The sequence below is a fragment of the Nelumbo nucifera genome, chromosome 8 (assembly GCF_055504915.1).
Source record: "Nelumbo nucifera cultivar China Antique chromosome 8, China Antique-T2T, whole genome shotgun sequence".
Lineage (NCBI taxonomy): Eukaryota > Viridiplantae > Streptophyta > Magnoliopsida > Proteales > Nelumbonaceae > Nelumbo > Nelumbo nucifera.
In genome coordinates this window covers 6813519-6836160 of record NC_142656.1, presented here as the reverse complement: position 1 = coordinate 6836160, position 22642 = coordinate 6813519, and the positions used below count along the sequence as shown (strand labels likewise).

General features: G+C 36.1%; 2 protein-coding genes across 2 annotated transcripts; one reads left to right on the top strand and one right to left on the bottom strand.

The window, feature by feature from the left end:
* Positions 1–895: 895 nt before the first annotated feature.
* Positions 896–15748, top strand: LOC104588220 (clathrin interactor EPSIN 1-like). Its single transcript, XM_088894070.1, has 12 exons — positions 896–1011; positions 1152–1200; positions 1318–1369; positions 3195–3274; positions 3399–3477; positions 3992–4075; positions 4197–4342; positions 4447–4701; positions 6454–6617; positions 8270–8466; positions 13342–13738; positions 15300–15748. Exons 2-12 carry the CDS (start codon positions 1160–1162, stop codon positions 15509–15511), a joined length of 1707 nt encoding a protein of 568 aa, XP_088750196.1. The 5' UTR covers positions 896–1011; positions 1152–1159; the 3' UTR covers positions 15512–15748.
* A 4198-nt stretch (positions 15749–19946) lies between these two features.
* Positions 19947–22420, bottom strand: LOC104588219 (transcription factor bHLH87). The gene is made up of 2 exons (XM_010246063.3): positions 22031–22420; positions 19947–21768 (listed from the first exon to the last, which is right to left on the bottom strand). The coding sequence occupies exon 2, from the start codon at positions 21698–21700 to the stop codon at positions 20336–20338; it is 1365 nt and encodes a 454-aa protein (XP_010244365.1). The 5' UTR covers positions 21701–21768; positions 22031–22420; the 3' UTR covers positions 19947–20335.
* Between the last annotated feature and the right edge of the window lie 222 nt (positions 22421–22642).

The following is a 22642-nucleotide window of genomic DNA, read 5'->3' as shown; positions in this document are numbered from 1 at the left end:
AAATGTACAACAACCAGCTCTAACTATAATTTTCCTTAATTTAAAACTAATCTGAAAGCAAAACTATTTTCTTATCTAGATGGTGGGTCAATGATCCAACTTTTCAAAAAAAAAACCCATGATATCAGAATTGAATAATAGATATTTAAAAAAGATGATGAAAATGCACAAAATTTTGTCAAAAACATTTGAGAACATTTATAATGTTATATATATTCATCATATTAAATAAAAAAATTGTTAAAATAAAAGTTATTTTTATTTATGATAAAAACAGAATACAAAATTTAATAATAATAATAATAACAATAACAATAATAATAATAATTATTATTATTATTTGCTACAAACATGTAAATTTATTTGTAATCATATTGTTATTTTTGTTAATTTTTAGTTTTGTATCTTAACTATCAAATATCTAAAAAATATGAAAAAAAAATCTCACGTGCAAGATGCAACGCATGTAGTATTTATATCTATGTGTGAAAGCAAGTATGAGCATTATAAATGTAACTCAAAGGCAAATATCAGCATTATAAATTATAGATTATAGATAAATCGAGACATAGATGATTATAAATATCTTCTAGAAAAATTAATTACAGATGCCAGTATAATGTGGTTGGGACTGGTGCACCCTGTCCCAAAATCGACCCGACCCGACAGCCCTGTTAAAAATGATAATTTTCAGCAGTGACCTTTTGATTGAGTGTTACCATATCCATATTTCCACGTACAATGATACCATCAGGTTCATGAATGATTCTCTCAATGCTTCACTTTTCATAAACTTTGAATCTTTGAGTAAGAAACATTATAGATGTATATTGAATCTCACCCTGTCCCAATGAAACATTATATATATTTGAAACTTGATGCAAACCATATGTTCTCCTGCAATGCAACTCATAAGATCTGAAATTTTCTGTTACCAAAAAATTAAAAAGGAAAATTTCCTCTTTTGGCTGGATCGACCCTTGAAGGCACACCTTTACCTTTTAACATAAGGTGATCAAATTCCTCTTATCGATGTCCAATTTCTACCCAAACAACAAACGATATCCAATTCCCTATAGAATCGATCAGAACTAGCGAATCTTTTTATTGAACAAGCTGAATTGCACTTCTTCACAAATTTCCCTCTGCAGATTCCGCCATGGATTTCATGAAGGTTATTGACCAAACTATCCGAGGAATGTGAGCTCTGAAACATTTTCACACGTTTCTTTCAAAACTGTTCTATTGAAGATTGATTGTTGCAGAAAAAAGAAAAAAAAAACTGATTTTGTTTATTTTTGGTTTCGGTTTCTGCAGAAAGAGGGAGGTGAATTTGAAAATCCTAAAAGTTGCTGAGATCGAACAGAAGGCAAGAATCATGACCGAATACAGATGCCATTAATTGTTTATGCATGAGGGAGGGATTTCTTGGCTTCGACATTTAATTGTCTCTGCAAAATTTGACACTGTTATGCATTTAAACTGTGGCCATGGGTTATGGTTGTTTAACATTTACCTTGTTCAGTGCTGGGATCATTGTATCTGCTTGTCGTGGAATTTTTAACTTGCTACCTTGAGGATTGGGTATATTATTTAACCGATGCCAACATTTCTTTTTTACATCCATTTGGTCGATACGCTTCTTAGATACGGGTATGTTCTTTCAGTATCCAGAGGGAGATGGATGCAGTTAGTTGATAGTGTCTTGTGTTTAATCGGTAGGATTATTTTCAACGTTGGATTTGAAGCATTTGAAAACGTGGAATCTTAGCTCAATGAAACCCCACTGAAAAAGAGAGAGATGTGGTTTTTGTTGTTGTGTTGTTATTCATCATCACTGTTATTGTTATTTATTCATAGATGGTTGAGTCTCTGGTGAATTCTTCTAAATGAATTGTTGAAGCTGGAAAACAAAATAGGGAAGAGGAAGAGAGAAGATGCTTTGGACTAGAGTTACATTACTTTCATGGATATAAGAAAAAGGAGTATCACCTCTATAATATCTCCTGGTTGAATTTGTTGTGAAATAGAAAAGGATCAGCCTTTGGTTGAGTACACTATAAGAGATGTGAATATGTGATACTAATACAGGAAAACCCCATCTAGGTTGCATGCCTGTTGGCTAAAATTTAAGCTAGGCGATGATGGTATGGACTTCTTGCACCTCAAAAAAAGTTAGAGAATGAAGAGATCAAGATAAAGAAAAGAGAGCGTTGAGGGATCTAAGCTTTATTTAACAAGAAACAATTTCGTATATGGGGAGATGATAGCCCTGCACCACCCTAAATCATGCTGTTGTACATAATGCCAAAGCACTGCAAATAAAGGCTTCAATATATTTTCCATTGAAATACTTTGCATTTCATCACAGTATTTTCTTTTAATGCCCAAAAATGCTCGAGGACTAGACAGTAACACGCTCAATTATTGACCTACTGGCTGATAATAGAAACTACATGGTACGTAAAGTTTGATACTTTGATTAATAACTCTGACTTCAGCTGGACTTGAACTAAATTTCGTAAACTTCTAAATACTCACTTATTGCTGATTACAGTAAAATCAATACTTATATGTGAATAAATGAACAAAGAAAGCGATTTGGATAGAAATGAAATTGTAAAGAAAACAAAATTTCATATTCAGTTAGGTTAGGTTTAAGCACTTGGCTTTGAATTAGCTTATGTTGGCATCAATGCAATCTGATCTTGGAGCCATCTTGTCATTTTTTTATCAACAGATGCTGAAATCTTGAACAAAAGGTTTTCATAAGTCGCAAAAAAAAACCTAGATTTTTTAATCTCATGGAACTCAATTTATGTCTTGTTGAATATGTTGATTTGTAGTTCAAAGCTTTTAAGTATGTATATTCAAGTTGGCCCTTCCATTCAGTGAGATTCAACATACATAATGTTTCTTTGGCTTAATTCATTTTATTCAAGTTTCTGAAAAGGTTAAGCATTAAGAGAATATGGAGAGCAGGGCCAATTCATTTATGAGACTGATGATATCATTGTATGAGGAAATATTGAAATGGTAACACTCAAGTCAAAAGGTCACTGCCAAAAATTATAATTTTTAGCACTGAAATCTGATTGCAGTTCATTACAGTAGGATAAATATAGCATTTTCACTTCATCTTACTTTACATCATTTGGTTCAATTTATGACAGTTTCTTTATTACTCATGACAGGTTCTAGATGCAACAAGTGATGAACCTTGGGGCCCTCATGGATCTGTTCTGGCAGAGATAGCACAGGCCACCAAAAAATTGTAAGCTAATTTAAATATCTTTCTTGTTAATTCTGTGCTCATTCTATTTTTTTTTCCTTTTTTTACTGAACTTTGTTCCTTAAAATGAAAGATGTTGTATCATACATATCATGTCATCATGCAGCACTGAATGCCAGATGATTATGAATGTTTTATGGACAAGATTATCTGATACTGGTCGAAACTGGCGTCATGTCTACAAGGTAGACACTCCTCTTTCAATTAGTTAACGTGTTTTTCTTCAATCACATTAGAGTTCCAGTTTGAACCTCATATTTATGATACCTTGATAGCTGCAAATGCTTTGTGTACTGGTGTCAGACATGAAAAGTATTTGATACAATCTGCATGGACAATTCTACAGTATACTATATAATGCTAAAACCTATAAACATGTAAGTTAGTGTATATTTGGTCAAATAAACCATAAAAAACATATATATGCTATAAATTGAATTGAAATTTGCAAGATATTAGTATTGAGAAATGACACTTAACTTCAAAATCTAGATATCAAAGCATGATAAAAGCATATGAAATGGGATATTTATACCATATCTTAGGAAGAGGAAAGTCATATCCTTGTTTCCCATATCCGTGTCTGTATTGGTATCTGCATAGGTAGATCATAGGTTTCTATTTCATTTGCCCAACCTTTTCCTTTCCCCCTTCTCTTTCTTATCTGTTTTCCATTTCTGATGGCATTTTCTTTATCAGGCATTGGCAGTTATTGAGTATTTGGTGGCACATGGGTCTGAACGTGCACTTGATGACATAATTGAACATACCTTTCAAATTGCAGTAAGGGATCTTCTTTTTTATATTTGCAACTCTTACATTTTTCAAATATAATTCATAGTCAGTTAAATATAAATATCTCTGATAATTTTGGTTTTCTCTGTTTTGCCTTCTATTTTTAAAGTCTCTCTCAGGTTTTGAATATGTTGAGCCTAATGGTAAAGATATGGGAATCAATGTAAGAAAGAGGTCTGAAACCATTGTGACTCTTTTGAATGACAAGGATAAAATACAAGGAGTTAGAAATAAAGCTGCTGCAAATCGTGATAAGTGAGTTCATTCTGTTGTTTTTTTAATTGAACTTCATTTTGTTCCCTATTTTTATTTTCAGTTCAGAGTCAATGAATGAGCTATGCACTTATCATTGTCTCTAGGTATTTTGGACTTTCATCATCTGGAATAACATACAAGTCAAGTTCAACCTCATATGATAGTAGCAGCTTCAATCATAATGACCGATATGGAGGTCCAAGTAACAGAAAAGAAGGGGAAATGTCCAAGGATACTTATAGAGATAAAGAGCGACTAGAGAAAGAGTATGGCAAGGGTAGTCACGATAAGCCGCATAGTGGCATTGCCAATGATGATAAAGGAACCAATATGAAGAAGGGAACTTCTTGCTATGGCAGGTCTGCATAGTTATATTGCAGGCCTAATTGCCTATAATGCATCATAACTAGTTTATATGTCCATATTTTGTTTTATATTCTCCTCTCTTTTCAGCAATGAAGTTTTATCATTAATGATTTTTTTGGTGGGTAACTTGAACATTTTATTAGTTTTGGATAAAAAATCTATTTACAGCATTGGTTGTGCAAATTCACCCCAATAATACATAGGGGAGCCAAGCTCCTAATCCCATAGCCTTTTTCTTTTGCTAGGATGCAGAGTTTGCAGATCCCCTATCAATACTTTCTGAAAACATTTGGTCCCTGTGAGCCCCTTGTCTGGATAATGCATCCGCCATCCTATTTTCTGTCTAGTCCGGCTGAATATAACTCTCATTTGCCTTTCTAGCCTTGTTCCCTATCTAATGGGTTGCATATGGCACAAAGGTCGTTTGCTGTTATTCATCATCCACCCTATGGCTGTGTGAGAATCTCCTTCCACCAATAGGTTGTTGTAGTTCAGTGGCTTCTTTAATTTCAACCCCTGCAGTAATGCCATCAACTCCGCCTTGATTGAGTTACCTTGGCCTATAGGTCCTGAATATATTGATAAAACTTCCCTTTCACAGTTTCCAAAGACAACCTCTGCTCCTTCCAAACCTGGGTTACCTAAGCTGCAACCGTTAAAATTCATTTTTATATAATTTGGTGGGGGAGGAGACTACATGCTTACTGCTATGGTTCTTGAAGTGGAAGAATTAGCAGCCTGCGGCCAGTTTCTTATGATATCATCCATTGTAAATGAATTAGAGTGATATTATTTTGACCCAGTGGGCTACATTAATCATAATGTTTTCGGTTAAGGCTTCAACTGTATGACTCTCTTCCTTGAATATCCATGCATTCCTTTCTTCCCAAATCAACCACAGGACAGCTCCTCTAGTTTATCTTCTTAGCATATTCTCCCTTCTAATTTTTGGAGAGAGGAAACTGTTACTTATTTCCCTCTTTCTCCTATACTAAACAGACTATTAGCACATCTTGGAATGCAGTTAAAGGTGAAATTTATCTCATCTGCCAATATCTAACCTCCCTCAACAGACATCTATATCGCCACATTCCTGCACTATTGTCTCTAAGCCAGCCCACTATTACCTTGAAGTCCACTTCCACCACAATGTTACTATAGTTAATATTCCTCCCCAGCGTTGGTCCTTGCAATACTGCCAAGAGTTCTGCCCTCATGGAATTCCCAACGCCAATGGGCCCTGAGAAAATTGTAATTATGGTCCCATCATGCCTTCTGAACACACCCCCAATCCCAAAATTTCCAGGATTCCATATGCATTTTTGGTTAGTAGTTTTTTAAGATTGTTTTGATTTATTGGGTTAGGGGTTGATATCATGAGTGTCATGGTTTATGTTTGTATCCTTGACACTCTCTCAGCATTGTCTCTTTGTAATCATATTTCCTTTTTAATATATATATATATATATAGTTGTTGAAAAGATCTCACATTAGCACCGTTGCAGTTTGAGATGTTATGATCTTTTATTTCTGAACCCAAAATTACTTGCCTTTAAGTTCTAACAAAGGCAGAGGCAATCATTTCTTAGATTAATGATCTATTCACTTGTTTGTCTTACTATGTTTTGCAATTTAGATAATATATTGACTTTGACTGTGCACAAATGTTAATGAATGGTTATTTTTGTTTAAGTTTCTATGCCAATAGCTGTTATTTTGCTGATTCCAGATTGTTGATTATGTAGTAAGGGCCAAGATGCTCCACCACCCAGTAATTCAAGCTCAGATTCAAAGTTAAGCCATTCTGATGATAACTATGGTCCTCTTCCCTCCCAAAGTTCAAATGCACCTCTGAGTTATCCTGATGATGATTTTGATGACTTTGATCCCCGGGGAACCTCCACCACTGGTAAAAATTTGTTAATTCAGTCCAGAAATGTGTATTTATTCTATTGGCATGGCACTGGAGATGACCTGATGTATATTCTTTTCCTGTACCCTCGTTTTTTTCCTGTTGGGATTGGTATTGCTAATATTTTGTGTCTGGCATATTTTATGTTGACATACTATTATGCTAAATGTTTATCTAGCCACACAGGCTTTCAAGATTTTTACATGGAAACAGGACCTAGAACATGATAGTTGAACTGTATATTACTTGCAGTTGATATCTTGACTAAAATGTTTGAGAAATACAAGAAAAAAAAAAGAAAAGAAAAGAAGAAAAATGAGGATACCAATAAAAAAAGAAATTAAAGAGAACCAGTGGCATTGTATTGATGCTATTCATGTACATGAAAACTGCTACATGTTCTTGTGATTCTATCCCTCAGTAGTGCTATTACCGTTGGAACAGTAAAGGCACTCTTGGGATCAAGTTTTTAGAAGTGAGAAAAAAACATGGGTCTCTAAAGAAGAATAAAAGTATGATTGGGTCTAAAGAAATGAAATAGAATATTTGATCAATATAAATATGTTGTAAAATGTAGGTTCATCTCAGTTCCTTTTATGTGGTAGGAGAGGGCATTTTTTATTCATACAAGTGTGAGTATGTATGAACACTTAATGTTTTTGTTGGTGTAACTTGTTCTTGAACTTTTGGGAATTCAAAATGAACAGAACTACTATCTGTCCTACATGGGTTGAGGTTGGGCAGCTCTCTTAACTTAAGCAATGTGGTTATAGTTATTTTAGGATGTTGAAGAATACCAACCACAACTCCACCAGGGCAGAAGCATGGGCAGTTCTTCAAGGTCTCAGAGGGGCTAAGTCAATGAACTTCAAGAATATTATCGTTGAAGGTGACTCAGAACTTGTAACCGGGTGGCTAATGGTTAATTAGGATGGACCATGGTAATACCAACATACTATAAAAAAATGAAGCAGTTAATACGAGTTGGGAACAATTGTAAAATGGGTACATACTACATAGAGCTGCTAACGAACTGGAAGATGGGTTGGAAAGGCCAGGGGTGGGAAGGGAGAATGTGTATTGGGGATCTGGTCTTCAAAGTGGTTAGCCTTGGCTAACCACTTTATGTACCTCGTTGTATCAACATTTCTTTTTAAGTAATAAAAAGTTTTTACTGTTATCTATCAAAAAACATAAAGTAGATTATGAGGGAAGTGGCTTGGCCAGGGAACAACACTCTATTTTCAAATGGGTTTAAAGATCAGCCAATAGGTTAGCAGATTTATTGGAAAAACAAGGGGTGAACAGAAGGCAACTCTTTTGGGTATCTGTATGAGAGTGGGTGATATAAACTGAAATATTGGGGGTCAGGTAGCATTAACTAGCATAACTAATTTGGGGCTCTATGCCTCTATCCCTCTGTTGTAAAATACAATATATTTTTACTATCAAGTCTTAATCAATAAATTTTTTGATTGCTAACAATCAAATAGAAAAATTTTTGGAGACATCTAAATTTTATAAATTATTCTTTCTTATGCAATGATATTAAACTAATATAACTTTTTAGAGCATATAACCATCAATAGGATACACCATATAGATGATTTTAATATTGCATATCTTAAAATGTTTGTTTTATGTAACAGGGTTAGCTGCTACAAGTGTTAAGCAGGTGGATTTGTTTGGTGAAAATTTAATTGACCTCATGGATACACCAACATCTGGTCCAACCGAAACAGGTACTGTGAATAACAATGCCACAGAAGAGGTTGATTTGTTTTCAAATGCAACTTTTGTGTCAGCCACACCTCATGTAGAAGCAGGGGCAGTCCCTCAGTTTCAGGTAAGAATATGTCCATATCACCCCTGGCAATCTTGTTAGTCTACACATGCATCAATTTTCAAATTGAACTCCAGTGTTTTATTTAACACGTGGTAACTATTATTGGGTAATGCTTCATCCATAGGTTATGAAGTTCTTTTTGATGTTGGAGTTGTCAGCTTGGAGTGGAGAAGATAACAAGCCAGAAAGTAAAAATAAAAAGAACAAGAGAGAAAGTTTAACATGGTTTTGTCTTGGCAGTCTACATCATGGGAGATGAAGAGATCAATCCACTATTGGGAAAACTAGAATAGGACCTATCTCTCCACTTTATTCCAATACTTCAATACTTTTGATTGCTTAAATAAGCCAAAACACAAGAATACCGGATTAAAACAAACCCATCTTACAAAAATGCCTCTATTTCCTCCAAGATTTTTTTATTTTTTATTTTTTTTGGGGGGGAGGGTTAGAACCCTCCAAGAGAAGTTTGGTATTCATCATCTTGGTACACACACACACATATAAGAAAAAGAAGTTACTAAGAAGTTGGGAATATTCTATTTAGGCAGAGAAGAATGAAGCTGGAAGTTCATAAGAAGCTTTCAGGACCTTTTTTCCTCAACTTTATGCTATAGCTCAAGATGGGGCAGTGGTATGGCAACCCACTTTTAGAAGAAATCCCAATTATTGAGAGGTTTCTCAGGTGATGGAACTATTGTCAAAATAAAAAAATATAGTTCCAAACCCTCACTGGAGGATAGAAGTGTTTGGAAGTGGAAAACTTCTGAGTTGTTTACATCAAGGTCTTTTTTAAAAGAAGATGGAGGATACAGGCCAAGCACATTCCCTGCTGCAAATATTTGGTACTCAGCAGTCCCATCAAAGATTATAGTCCTAGTTTGAACAGCTACCTTATAGATCATAGATGTTTGACGAAGGATAACTTGATAAGGTAGGGTATGGTGGTGGGCAGTAGTGGTTGTGTGTTGTTCAATGAATGAGATGAAACAGTGAACCATGTGTTCTTGCATTGAAGATTCTCAAGAAGCTGTTGGGCATGGATAAGAGGAATTTTTGGAGTGGAAGACTGTTGTCCAGAATCAGTTGAAGCTTGTTTCCAGTGATGGAAATTGAGAGGCTTGAATATAAGAGGGAAGGTGGTTTGGAGCCCCTTTTGATGTTTGTTGGTCAGTATAGGTGAAGAGGAATGCTAGAACTTTTGAAAAGAAAGTTCAGTCAGAAGAGGAATATAAGAAGAATGCTAGAACCTTTGCTATTCTCTTGTCTAGATTTGCATAAACTAAAGAATACCTTACAATTTATTTTTCTTGAAATAAACTCTTTTTGTGTAGATGGGATTAAGTGATGACGTGATCTTTTTGTATAGCTTTCTTGTACAGTCCTTTGGTTATTTGGGACTGTTGTAATTTGGTTCCGATACAGCAACACAATGCACATCTATACATTCATTTTTTTTTCAAAAATAATAAAAAAGTGCCAGAAAAGTTTTCATGAAGTTAGTTAAAGAACGAGAATTAAAAACACACCAGCTCATTGCTGGTTTCTAACTTTTTATTCAGCAACATGAAGAGAATGAGATGATCAATTAGGGTGAGGGATTTGTTGGTGCTTTGGAGGTCTGGGAGAGATGGTGGATATATTTTGGGAGGGGTGGAATTTTCAATCCGTTCTCAGAAGGAAGTGTGCAGGAAAGTTTAATTTTTATTTAGTTGATATTGGCATTTGGTATATAGACTGATCTGTCTCTTACATCTCCTTTCCTTTTTTGGCCCTTGGGACCACCCTTTTATGTTGTAACTTATGTACACTATCTTTTGTTTTATTATTTCTTGTAAGACAAGGACATAACTGTCCTTTCCACAACATTGTATTATCTCATATATAAGTTAAATATTTCTGGGCATGGTTCAAGACAGAACACACCCTTTTCACTCTCAGTTGACAGGTATGATGTGAGAGCATAATTTTTTTTTCCTTCTGTTAGTGTGGGGGTATTTCTGTCTTTATACTTATGTTGAGGTTGCTGATCTGTAATATTATATTAGAACTAGTGTCCCTCACTTAAATAAGGGCACATGTGTCTTTTCCATTATATTAATAATATAAAAACATGTCTGGCCGAATGGGAGAGTAACTTTTCCCTAATTCGAACCAGACTTTTCTTCTCTCCTTTTCTCCTCCTTTCTCTCTCTCTTTCTTCCTTCTTTCTTCCTCTTTCTTCTTGGCTGTTATCAGACTAACAGAACTCAAAGGCAGACCAAATTATAACACCTTCTATGTGGTTGGGTTGAAGATTTGCAGGTCTTTTGTTAAACTAGCTGTCTTGAAGTATTTTAAGAATGGTGAATTTGTAGGATGGGTTTTTGTCTGGGTTGATTAGGAGGGCATGAGTAATTTTGGAGGGAGTTGTCATGTTTTTTAAGGGAAGCTTTATAAGTGTTCCCTTTACCTTGATGATATCTTCCTCTTTTTTTCTTTTAATTAATTTGCTTTTACTATAAAAAATAGAGAAGTACTGACTAGTGAATGTTTTTTTGTCATCAATAGGGGTGGCAATTTTTCACCCAACCCACTGAACCCACCCAACCCGCCCATTTACTTGGCGGGTTGTGTAATCAACCCATCACCCAACCCGCCCATTTAAATGGGTTGGGTTGTGGATAACCATTGGGTTAACCATTACTGACATAAGTACTAATTCTTTAGCCTTTTTCTAAATTTTCTTCATCTGAATTAAATAATATTTTCTATTAATTATTGACTAAATTTAGTTTTGTCTTGAATCAACACACTTCACCCAACATAAATCCAAATTAATTTGACCCGACTTTAGACCAGTTGAACGCGGTCTGACCCGACCTAGCATATACTGTAATACCGCTCCGGGTTGACCCGAATATGAAATGGACCCCGAGCAGGATGGTTTGGTACTGCTTGCTCTGCTCGGTTTGGGTTGTCCGGTCCAACCACCATTCACACAACCTGTTCCGACCCGACACAAGACTATCCGGGTCGACTCAAATCTGAAACGGTTTCGGGCGGGATGGTTCGGTGTCCGCATGCTTTGCTCGATCCGGACCGTCCGACCGACCAATATCCACACAATTCGACCCGAATCCGGACCGACATGCATGTAATGTGATTTGAACCTTCACCAGTTGTGTAAATAGTAACTGATATGGTCCGGTCCAAAACCCGTGCACAAACCTGATATGGTCCGGTCCAAATGGCTTCTCCGCTTGTGTAAAAATAACATGCATGTAATGTGATTTGAACCTTCACCACTTGTGCAAATAGTAACTACAATTACCACCAAGCTATGACCAACTTATTTAAGAGAGAGTTAGTTTGTTTTTTAAGTTCATAAATATAAGATTAATGGGTTTGGGCGGGTTGGATTGGGTTGAACCCAACCCATTTAATTTTATATAACCGGGTCATTAATGGGTTGGCGGGTTAGATGGGTTGGGTTGAAGCTCAACCCAAACCAAACCCAACCCAACCCGCCCAATTGCCACCGCTAGTCATCAAGGACATTTTGTATCACACACATGGTTTTCTTATGTTGACAGAAAGGAAAATAGTGCTTCTCTTGAAATACAGCACCAGGCTATATAGAGGAAGGATGTTGGTATCACACACATGGTTCTCTTATGTTGACAGAAAGGAAAATAGTGCTGCTCTTGAAATGCAGCACCAGGCCATATAAAGGAAGGATGTTGGTGTAGTGAACCACCTATTTTTCTTGTTGAAGCTCTAAATGTTTCCTTTTCCATGTTCTTTTTTGTTTTTTGTTTTTCCTTGTCTTTCTGTCTGTTGCCATCCTGTGGTTTTGGTTGTTCTGTTTCGTATGTTGAATGAAAGATTTTTATCAATGTTTTAAAAGGTGTTTGAGGCATACGCCTGGAGTCATGACACCAGGCGAGGCACATTCAAAATGCCCTGAGGTGCGCACTTCAGATGTGTGAGGCATACACCTCAAATGCCTTTTACATGAGGCTTATGGCTCTAGTGTTCTGAGCCATGCCTCACACCTCCAGGTAGTGGAATGCTTCACACCACACCTCTGCATTTTAAATCATTGATTTTTATTCACCAAAAAAGTCTTCAGAATTAATGAAATGTGGCAACACTCTTTGGAACTACACAGGGTATTTAATTGCAACAAATAGAGAAGCCAAGGAGTGTTTTATATCTTTGCATCTGCCCACTTTGTTATTAAACTTGAGATGCTATATTCTAGTAATAGTTAGGACTTGATGGGTTCAACTTGGTTGTTGTCATTTCCTGGTTCCTTTGGGCTGTTTATCTACATAAAATTCTGAACTTTGAATTTTCATTTGATCTTTATGAGCTTTGTGGAATAAAATAAAAAAATATTTCTTTAGTGAAAGAGCAACTTAATTAGTCCATCATAGAGTGCATTTCCCCATAGTAACAACACATTTCTTTGTAAACGGCTAACTTATACTTTATTCTTCCTAAATGATGAAATGAGAGTCATTAATGCTTTACCATCTATATTTTTGCAAATATGTATTTAAATCTTTCACCATCTGAAAGATACAAAGATACTGGGATGATCATAACCATTAAGTGGCTAGGATGTTTGCCCTGATATGCTTCTATCTTAGAAGACCATTGGCTTCCCTGGGTGTTTACCAGATGAAAAGTTCATGCACTTTGCTTATGAATGAGAAACTCCATAATGTTTTTTTAATAAAGCTCTTTGTTTTAGCCACTTGTAATGATATTTTGATAGCTCATTGGACTTCAACCATCTTGAGCAAATGCATTGTTTAATTATATTAATCAGTTTAAAGTGGAAGGTTTCTATGTGTGACATTTTCCCATTTCTGTCCACTCGTACAGGCCAACTTTGATCCATTTCCTTCTCAGCCTTCCTTTTCTTCTGCATTTTCTTCAACAGTAGACCTTTTTTCTGCTCCTGGTCCAGATTCACAGATGGAAAGCAGGACTCTACAATCTGAACCAGAGAACTCCAACAGTATTGATCCATTTGCTGCAATGCCCCTAAACAGTTTTGATGGATCCAATCTCTCTGGTGAATTCACTTTTCATTCTGCTCAACTCTCTACTGAGTCAACAATAAACTCTGCTAATGATGGAGACCTTAATAAGCTTAACCAAGACCAAGAGCCACCAATAGAATCCAAGCCTCCACCCAAGAAGGATACTTTTCAGGTCAAGTCTGAAATTTGGGCAGATTCCCTGAGCCGTGGACTGATTGACCTGAATATTTCTGCTCGTAAGTTTTTCTCTCCCATTTATTGTATTTTTTCCTTTTTTTAGTATAATCTATTTTTTGCATTTTGTTGAATATCAATTATCATTAATGACTAGATTGCATGATTTTGTTTCTGACAAAAAAAATAATAAATTGCCAAAGTACCATCATATGCATTTCATAATATCAACTGAAGGAAATTGGAAAAGACCTTGTTGGGCTGTTGAAATGTTGTGAACTGTAAAGCACCAATTGAAATAATCTATCAATTGAACCATCAACTCTGTAGGTGAACCTTACTCATCTATTTCCATTTATCCAAATTTGTAAGTTATTATTGCATGCAGTTGGAATATGATATGCATCATGAAAAATGCTTGGTGTATCTTGCTACCAGATATGGTCTTTAAAATTAAGGCATATATACCATAAAAGAAGAAATTCTGTGGTCTTACGTACCTATTTGGAAGATTTCATATGCTGTTCATTGATCTAGAGCAAGTGTATGATAGAGTTTCCAAAGAGATGATATGGTGGGTCTTGGAAAAGAAATGGATTCCTAGGTACATAGACCTAATTAAGGATTGTATGAGGGTGCAACAATTAATGCCAAAATACCTTGGGAGAAACATCAGACTTTACAGTCATGATGGATCTTCACCAAGGTCCAGCACTTAGCCCTTATTAATTTGCACTGGTCATAGATGAATTGACTGAACATGTTCAAGAGGTCCCATGGTGCATGCTGTTTTCTGGTGACATTGTTTTAATTGATGAAACTATTGAAGTATTGTTTGCTTAGAGATGCAAAAGTAATGCCTTCTAACCTAAACTGCTCATTCAGGTGGATACTAAGATAAGCAAACAATGTTGCTAATGCACTAGCAGAAAGGGTTCTGCTTTTTTTTTTTAATGGAATGTCTGCCTATGGCTGTTGTGTATGTTTCTTCACTCCAATGTCTTGGAAGTGAGGGGTTTATGTCACACATCAATAAAACATTAATTGCAGTTCATGATTAGATGGAAGCTAACTTGAGAGTGCACCCAATTACTATGGATTAGGGTATTGGTTGGATTAGGGGTGACACTGTCTGGTTACAAGTGGCAATGTTTGTTGGAATACATAAATTAGCAGTTGCCAAAGAATATACCTTTAGGGTAGGAATGTAGGATGTTATTTCGTATTTCCTTATGCTTGCATTCTGTAATCTGTTAGAATCTTGTTAAGCTTAAGTTATTTGGATTTTAATAAATATAGGCACATGTTTCAAATACTGATCACTCTTATTTTTATGTTTTACCGGAATTGTTCTTTTGCCCTTTGAGAGGAAGATATTATGGAAATGTATTCTTTTCGCTTGGCAAACATTCAATGCAGATCCAACTTGAAATAACAGAAGATCCAATGACATGCATGGAAAAGTTAATAACAATAAAAGGAAAGAAAAACGTGCAAGAATTCAGAAGGATGTGGCCTCTTGGTTGTGTGAAGATTCTTGAAATTGATCTTGCGGTCGTGGAATTAGGCTACAACATATTATTGTACTAACTTGGTTTTTGTTTCTTTGTGGTCAATCTACAGCCAAAATGGTATCTCTAGCGGAGGTTGGAATTGTGGGAGACCTCAGTGATGGATTGGATGAGAAGGAAAAGGGATCACCAACTTCAGCTTACATGGGAAAAGCCATGGGGGTGGGGTCAGGTCTGGGTATATCTGGGTTTACTTCGACAGGAACAGCTGGAAATGACATCTTTTCATCACTCGACCAACAACAGTTTGGTAGCTTCAAGTAATGAGTTTCTTCTTTCCTTGATTTCTTTGCATTGCCTTAAATATTCTTCAAGCATTTGCTCAAGGTGTCCAGGTATTGGTTCCTTGACGCGCTCCATAAGTCCATATTATTCTTTAGTTTACTGTATGATGATATTATTCTTTTCATGTTAGGTTGCATCTGGGAGAGCTATTTTCTCCCTAACACTCCATTTGTAACTGTTAAGTGTTAACTGGATCCAGAGCAAACCTTTTCATAAGGAATGTGATGCTGGCCGGAAAATTGTTGGCGAAAGAAAGCTAAAAATGGGTTTTTGAACAGTGAGACAATTCTTAGGGCCTCACCCAAGCAACAGGTGAGGAAAAGAATTCAGATAATTCTTTTGAGCTCGAATTAATCTAGCTTGGAACCTATAAGATTGCTTGGTCATTTGGGAAATCCCGCTAGATAACCTGATTGATTAGGTGCTAGTCAGATCATTAAGGTTGAATAATAAAGGAATCTTTCATGTGGAAAAGTTGGTTTTGGGCTCAAAATGGCTTATGGCTCCACACTCTTTTTCTGGCTACCATCTATTGCTGGGCTAAATTTGAGCCTAAAACGACCTTGCCACGTGGTTAGAATAAATCTCTAGTAATGGTTAAAATTTGAGCCTAACAAGGCATTGCCAAGTAATAATTGTCACCCACTGCATAAACATCTTGGCTTGCCCTCCTATGATGCCCATTATTTATGCGCCCAGAAATTGGAAAAATGTTGCCCCATTGTTTGGCAACGTTTACTTGCTGAAATCAAATCAGCATACTGAGATTTGGTATCCATCTCCCCATTCCGTCATTGAGTCTATTACATTTACATCTACGTGGGTTTTTTTTTTTCAAATTTCATTCACCAATCATCAAGATTGCATCTCGTTAAGCACCATAGAAATTAAAAAGTCAATAGAAAAGTAAAGAAGTATGGTGGGTTTCCCATAAAAAAATAGCCTTAATAAATAAATTTAAGTAAATTAGGCTAAAATTCTAAGTGACGCCAAGCAACTTATGTGATACGTTACTTTTTGATAAATAACTAACTATAACCTAGTGACAAACCAAACCCCACCTTAAAGATGATCCTACCAACCTGGCATACTTGGAATATAAACTTTATAACTAAAGCCGAAATGTTTTTCTCCTAACTGATCGGATTGGACTATGGCCCGAGCACTTTAACGGACCGACCCATTATCGCATGCACAGACCTTTTAGTCCACGTACCAATATCACACTAGAAAACCCATTTTTTAGGGACTAGATCCGAAAAACATATTAGTGGATGCAACATGTATTGCTCAATGTTCAATATTGTTACCTTAAAAAAAGTTCAATATTGTCTCTACAATATCCAAGTATGAACTATGAAGGAGATGGCATGACAAATCACAAGTAAAAAGATAGAGGAGAAATATTGCACAATCGTGAAGCTTTAACTTCAATACTGATCTTCTCTAAAGGGAAAAAAAGAGTATGGAGCTCAACAGGGTACTGAATGCGCATGGAGAGATCTTACTCTAATAATGGGTTTTAAAATGACTTAAAAAATAATATATTATGGTGGCATTAGTACTGCTTATTAGAGTAAATGGTTAAGCAGTACTAATGCTTAACCTAAAGGCCATTAATTTCAATAAAAACCACCCTGCAAGAAAAAAAAAATCTCCTAGTTTTACCAAAAAAAAAAACACCCTGCGAGAAATGGGATGATACTTGGTGCAATTCCTTTAGCAGGTATTAGACAACATGGTTGTTTTTTTTTTAAACAAAAACAACTGACACATCAGCAAAAACAATATCATTTTTTTTTGAGTTGTTTTCTTTTCAAAAGCAAAATCAACCATGTTATTGAACACCCCTCAAAGGCTCAAAGGCCTTCTACAACATGAATGCTTTTGTTTTCATTTGTTTTTGGAAATTGAAATCACTACATCAACAAAAGAACAAAAACATGTCCTTGAACTCTGTTTTTGTTTTCAAAGAGAAAAACAAGTTGGTATTGTTTCAAAAAATAGTACATGTTTTTGGAACTAACAAAATATTGGTTTTTAAAACAAAAATAATTTTTTAGTATAGAAATTATATGATTTATGAAACATGATGTTGAATAATAAGATGAAATCATGTTTTTGAAACCAGATTTAAGAACATGTTTTTGGTTTCAATTTTGAAAATAGAAAACACACAACCGAGAACATGCCTTTTGTGTTTTGTTTTAAGAAATAATTTGTTTTCAAACAAGATGGGTTTTATTTGTTTTTGGAGCGAACAACAAGTAAAACAACCCATGTTGTAGAACATCCCCTTAGTGTGCTAGTGCTCTTTGATTAATCACCAATTTTGGTGGAGCCACACTTTTTATCGCCAGTCAATTAAGATTGTCTTATTATAAAAAAGAAATGAAAAAAAAACGCTCAATTTGTAAGCCTAGGTACATGATATTTTGAAAGTCAAAATAAAATTTGAGGCCTTAAGACGCCAAGATGGAAATCTATAACCTCCTTGATTCCTAAAAGAAATTCCATTCCATATTGATTACTGGATTAGTTGCCATTGATGGCTGTGCTAGAGGATAAGGGTGTCAATGGAACAGATTGGATGGACCAACAAGGCATATTGGATTGGACCAATCCGATCCAAAATATTTATTAAATTGGATAGGACATGGTCTGTTCGTAATAAATTTATATTGGACTGGGTTGGATTAAGCCAATATGTGATCATAATATAGGTATCAATGGACTGTGTGGATTTGGGTTGAAATCAATCTAAATTTAAACGATTTTGAACATATTGGATGGTCCAGACATTAAATTGGATTGATCCAAAATATTTATTAGATTGGATTGGACATGATCCATTTGTAATAGGCTCACATTGGACTGGATCAGATTAGACCAAATCCAATCCACTTGGCACCCCTACTATGGGCTACTTAACCAATAATAATGCCCCAAGTCCATTTTTTATGCAATTCAAGGTCATACTCTGAGAAGCGCAAGATCATTTTAAAAGGAGAAGCCAATGGATTTATATTTGAACTCGTAACAAGCTTTTAATAGCCACTTTGGTTAGTAGGTTTTTAACAACTAATTTGTTAGTGAGCTTCGAGCAACCAGTTTGTCGTGGGTTTATAACAACTAATTTTATTAAATGCTTCAATAGCTGGTTTTACATTAAATGCTTTAATGTAAAAGCTTAGAGTTTTTTTTTTTTTTTACATTAAATGTAATTCTAAGCATAAGGCACCAAGTTCTTTCCTTTAATGTGTGAAAGCTTAGAGTTTTTTTTTTTTTTTAAAGAGTTGAAAGAGTCCTATACCTCTTGCATGAGTAAGCCCCCAACTTATTACCTTCTTATTGTAATCCTCTCTATATCTACAAAATTCCATTTTCTTTCTTTTTTGTCACACTCTGATTTCTCTTTGAGCATTTTAGTTTCGTTTTCCTTCTTCATATTTGAGCTGCATCAAAGGGTTCCTTAGAACTACTTCATTTCTAACCCTATTTTTTCTAGCCTTTCTACTCATCCATCTCAGCATATCCGTATCTGCCACATTCAATTTTTTGAACGTGTTTAACATTCACATATTTATTATTGAATTTACCAGATCTAATAGCATCCATTGTCACCAATACCCCAAAACAGATTATATAATGTACTTCATCTACTGAATTACATAGGGGCATGCGTTTTACTAAGTTTATGTTTGCATCAATCTCCCATTTCTTTCCCCCCCCCAAAAAAAAAAAAAATAAATAAATAAATAAAAGATAAAAAGCTCCCATTTCTTGTGAAGCATATAAGCATATACTTGGGGGTCGTGACTGGTGAGTGCAAATCTCTCACTCTCTCTCTCTATCTGTCTCTCTCTCAGTACAATTGCTATTGGTTACAAAGTCAAAACCTCCCCATGTGAAAATAAAAATGTGGCTCCGACGATTTTTCGCTCACGCCATTTTGGTTATTTAAGAAATCTAGAATGTGGTCAACTTAGAAGCAAAAACAAATAAAACAGATCCTGTAGAAAATACTGCAATAATTATAAAGGCAAGCGATTGGTCCGGGCCCCTTACCGATTTGACGGAATTTCAAAACCTAAGTAAACAATTCCAGCCACGGATATTCCTCTTTGATCCGTGTCCCTTTCTGATAATCATCAACAAATAGAATATTAAATAAAAAGTTGTAGATGCTCAGAAATTGGGGGGGGGGGGGGGTTGAAATGATGCACCAATAACAAGCCCAACACCAACATAAAGCAAAAAGGGTTACACGTGCTTAGCACTAGGGTTGGAGTGAGGTTCAAGGGCACGCTTTGGCTTGAATCAAGGAGACAGACCCTCTGACTAGGGTTCATAGCCCCTAAGAGAATGTCCCTTTTGCATTGTTCTCCAACTCCTAAAAGTGATCTTAAGTACATATAATAACTCGAATTACATTAAAATAAAATAAAACAACAGGAAGTGATACACCACTTTCTAACCCTACCTACATACATGTTAATCATAGGTGTTATAATTGTTAAAGCTTTTCCTATGAAAAAGGGGCTTTCCCTTTTTTTTTTTTTCCCTCCTTGAGTGCTAGGCCTTTTTACAACCCTTGATCACAGAAGATGTAATAATGATGATCATGATATGGGGTTTTGGATTATGGTGAAGAAATGATGATGAGTATGATTTTGGGTTTGGTTAATTCTTCTTCTCCTTCGGAGTTTGGTTACGAGGGGTTGTAGTATGATATTTGTTTTATTTTTTAATTATTTTGGTTGGTCTTTTGGGGTGGTGGAATAATGGGAGGAAGAATCTTGACTAGGGTTTTGGGAGTGGGAAAATTGTTTGCATGGGAAAAGGGAGGTTGGGTGGAAGGTTGGTGGATGAACAATTTACAGAATCAGCCTTGTGACCAAGGGTTTCTAGGGCTTTGACTTGTGATCTGAGGAACTTGAGATAGTTTGCAGCTTCATCAAGCATTGTAGCAGTGTCCATCTTGGTTCCCCCGGGAACTAGCCTCTGTAACACCCTAATTCTCTCACTGATTCTTTCCCTTCTATGTCTTGCTGCTACTGTTTGTGGATCACTTGATATTCTTACATTCTTCCTCTTGGGCTTCTCCACCACCTCCAAGCCTAGATTCACGGGCCTGAAAACCGCAGCTCGGTAAATCATTTCCTTCATCTGCGCTATGGCCTCCGCATCTAGCTCATCGGCTGAAGAAAAAGAAGAATTCGACTGCTGGAAGTTGATGTTTGATGATCTTTGCTTCTCCGATCTGGGTTTCTTTGGTTTTGGTTGGTTCTCCGGGATGAGCCGGAAGCCACCATCCGTAGTCGAAGAATCTGACTGAAGAAGATCGAAGTAATGATGATTGTTCGGTCTCATCACTTTGAGTTGTTGTTCAACCTTGCTTCTCTTATTAGAATTAGGCCCAACATCTGAAGGTCTGCCATGGTTGACAAATGGATTTGAAGAACCCCGTGAGACCGCTTCATCAAGTTCATTATTAAACCGCCAGCACATATCTTTGTTGCTCCCGTTAGAGCCATTGTTCTCGGACTCTCCCGATGAAACAGCACCACCAGAATTAAAATTCCATAAATTTCTGCAATCCGATAAGATCATGGAAATATCATCATCTTCCATTGATGTGTCTGTATTGCTGTTGGTTGCTGACAGCAAGCAGTCGAAGGATTCAAGTGAACCAGTATCAGAAACTCCAGCCCTGCCATCTTTAACTCGTAATCGATCCACTGCGCCTAATTCTGCCATTAAATCACTCAATGGGTTGATGCTGCAAGGCCTGTTGATCACATGGTTAGAGCATAATTCTGCAGTAGTTGGAGCTTCTCCCCACGCCGCGCTTCCAGTTCCTGACTTAGCAAGAAGCGCTGCATCTGCTAACCGTATCGCTTCTTGGCGCTGCAACAAGTTCAAATCAGAAACTACATTTATCGAATCCAAGGTCGGAACTAATTGCTGGGCCATTTCGTTTACTCCTTCGGAATTTGAACCTATTCCAGACATCCTCGTTCTTTGAAAAACACCCTCATAGAGATCCACCTTGCCACTAAGAATTCCATAATTAATGGTCGTATTAGACGCTATGGAGCCTTGAGCAAGTTCATGTTGTACTTCATTGCTCCATATCGACGGCTCGTCCCAACCCAGACAATCCATTATCAGACGAAATTTGATTCGAGACAGAGAAAAAACAAAGAGATTTCACGGCAAGTATTTCTGTACAACTGCAGCATCCAATTGACAAGAATAGAAAAGTTCAGATGGACAGACAGACTGAAAGTCTGTTGTTTCATTCTATATATAGCAGTTGTATATATAACTTTTCTTTAATTTTTGGGTAGTATAGATGTTATGTCTTTAAGTTCTAGATATCAGGAATAGCATCATCAAGTACAAAATGCATCACTGAAGCCCAAAAATCATGAAATAGTGTCAAAGTCATACAGAAGAAGAAAATATGAAGAAACTTGAATTCATGGGAGGTACCTGTTTCAGATCTGGCTGCACTGAAGTTGGAAAACGTGAAGAACGAGCTATAGCTATCCAAAGAAACCCCCCGTTTCAAGTATTCGCGAACTCGAACGAGATAAAGAAAGCCGAATCAAACTTCAGCTCTGAACCACCTTTTCTATAACGGGACTACCAGCGTTAACAACCATATTTATTGCATACCATGATAACTGTGAGCAGGAAAAAAGAAGTCATCGCTAATGTCAATTTTGGCAACTTTTCCGAAATTTTTTCCCAAGAACTCATACAGTGTGGAAGCATATACACAAAGACAGCGCAGAAATAACAGCAAGGAAAGAAGAAGAAGAAGAAGAGAGAAGATCAAAGTTATTGGGTTTGTATGAGGGAACAATATTGTCACGAAGACTGAAATAAGATAAGCTTATATAGGAATGACAGATGGTCCCATCTGCTACTAGAAGTAGTACTTGAACTTGTAAAATATGAGAGAGACTTAGAGAAATAAAATAAAATATAGATGTAACAGCTCTGCTAAGTAGAGGTATTGGTTTTCAAAAAGATGAAGCCTTTTTTTTTTCTTTTTTTGGGTCAGTTTGGTGGGGGTGTGTGGGAGTATTTTTCAGATGG

Bases quoted from the DNA above. Each gene is read 5' to 3' on its own strand.
- LOC104588220 (XM_088894070.1), top strand. From the start codon at position 1,160: ATGGATTTCATGAAGGTTATTGACCAAACTATCCGAGGAAT. The intron at 4,343-4,446 runs GTGAGTTCATTC...CATTGTCTCTAG, and splicing joins GCTGCTGCAAATCGTGATAA to GTATTTTGGACTTTCATCAT. The intron at 13,739-15,299 runs GTAAGTTTTTCT...GTCAATCTACAG, and splicing joins TGACCTGAATATTTCTGCTC to CCAAAATGGTATCTCTAGCG.
- LOC104588219 (XM_010246063.3), bottom strand. From the start codon at position 21,700: ATGGATTGTCTGGGTTGGGACGAGCCGTCGATATGGAGCAATGAAGTA.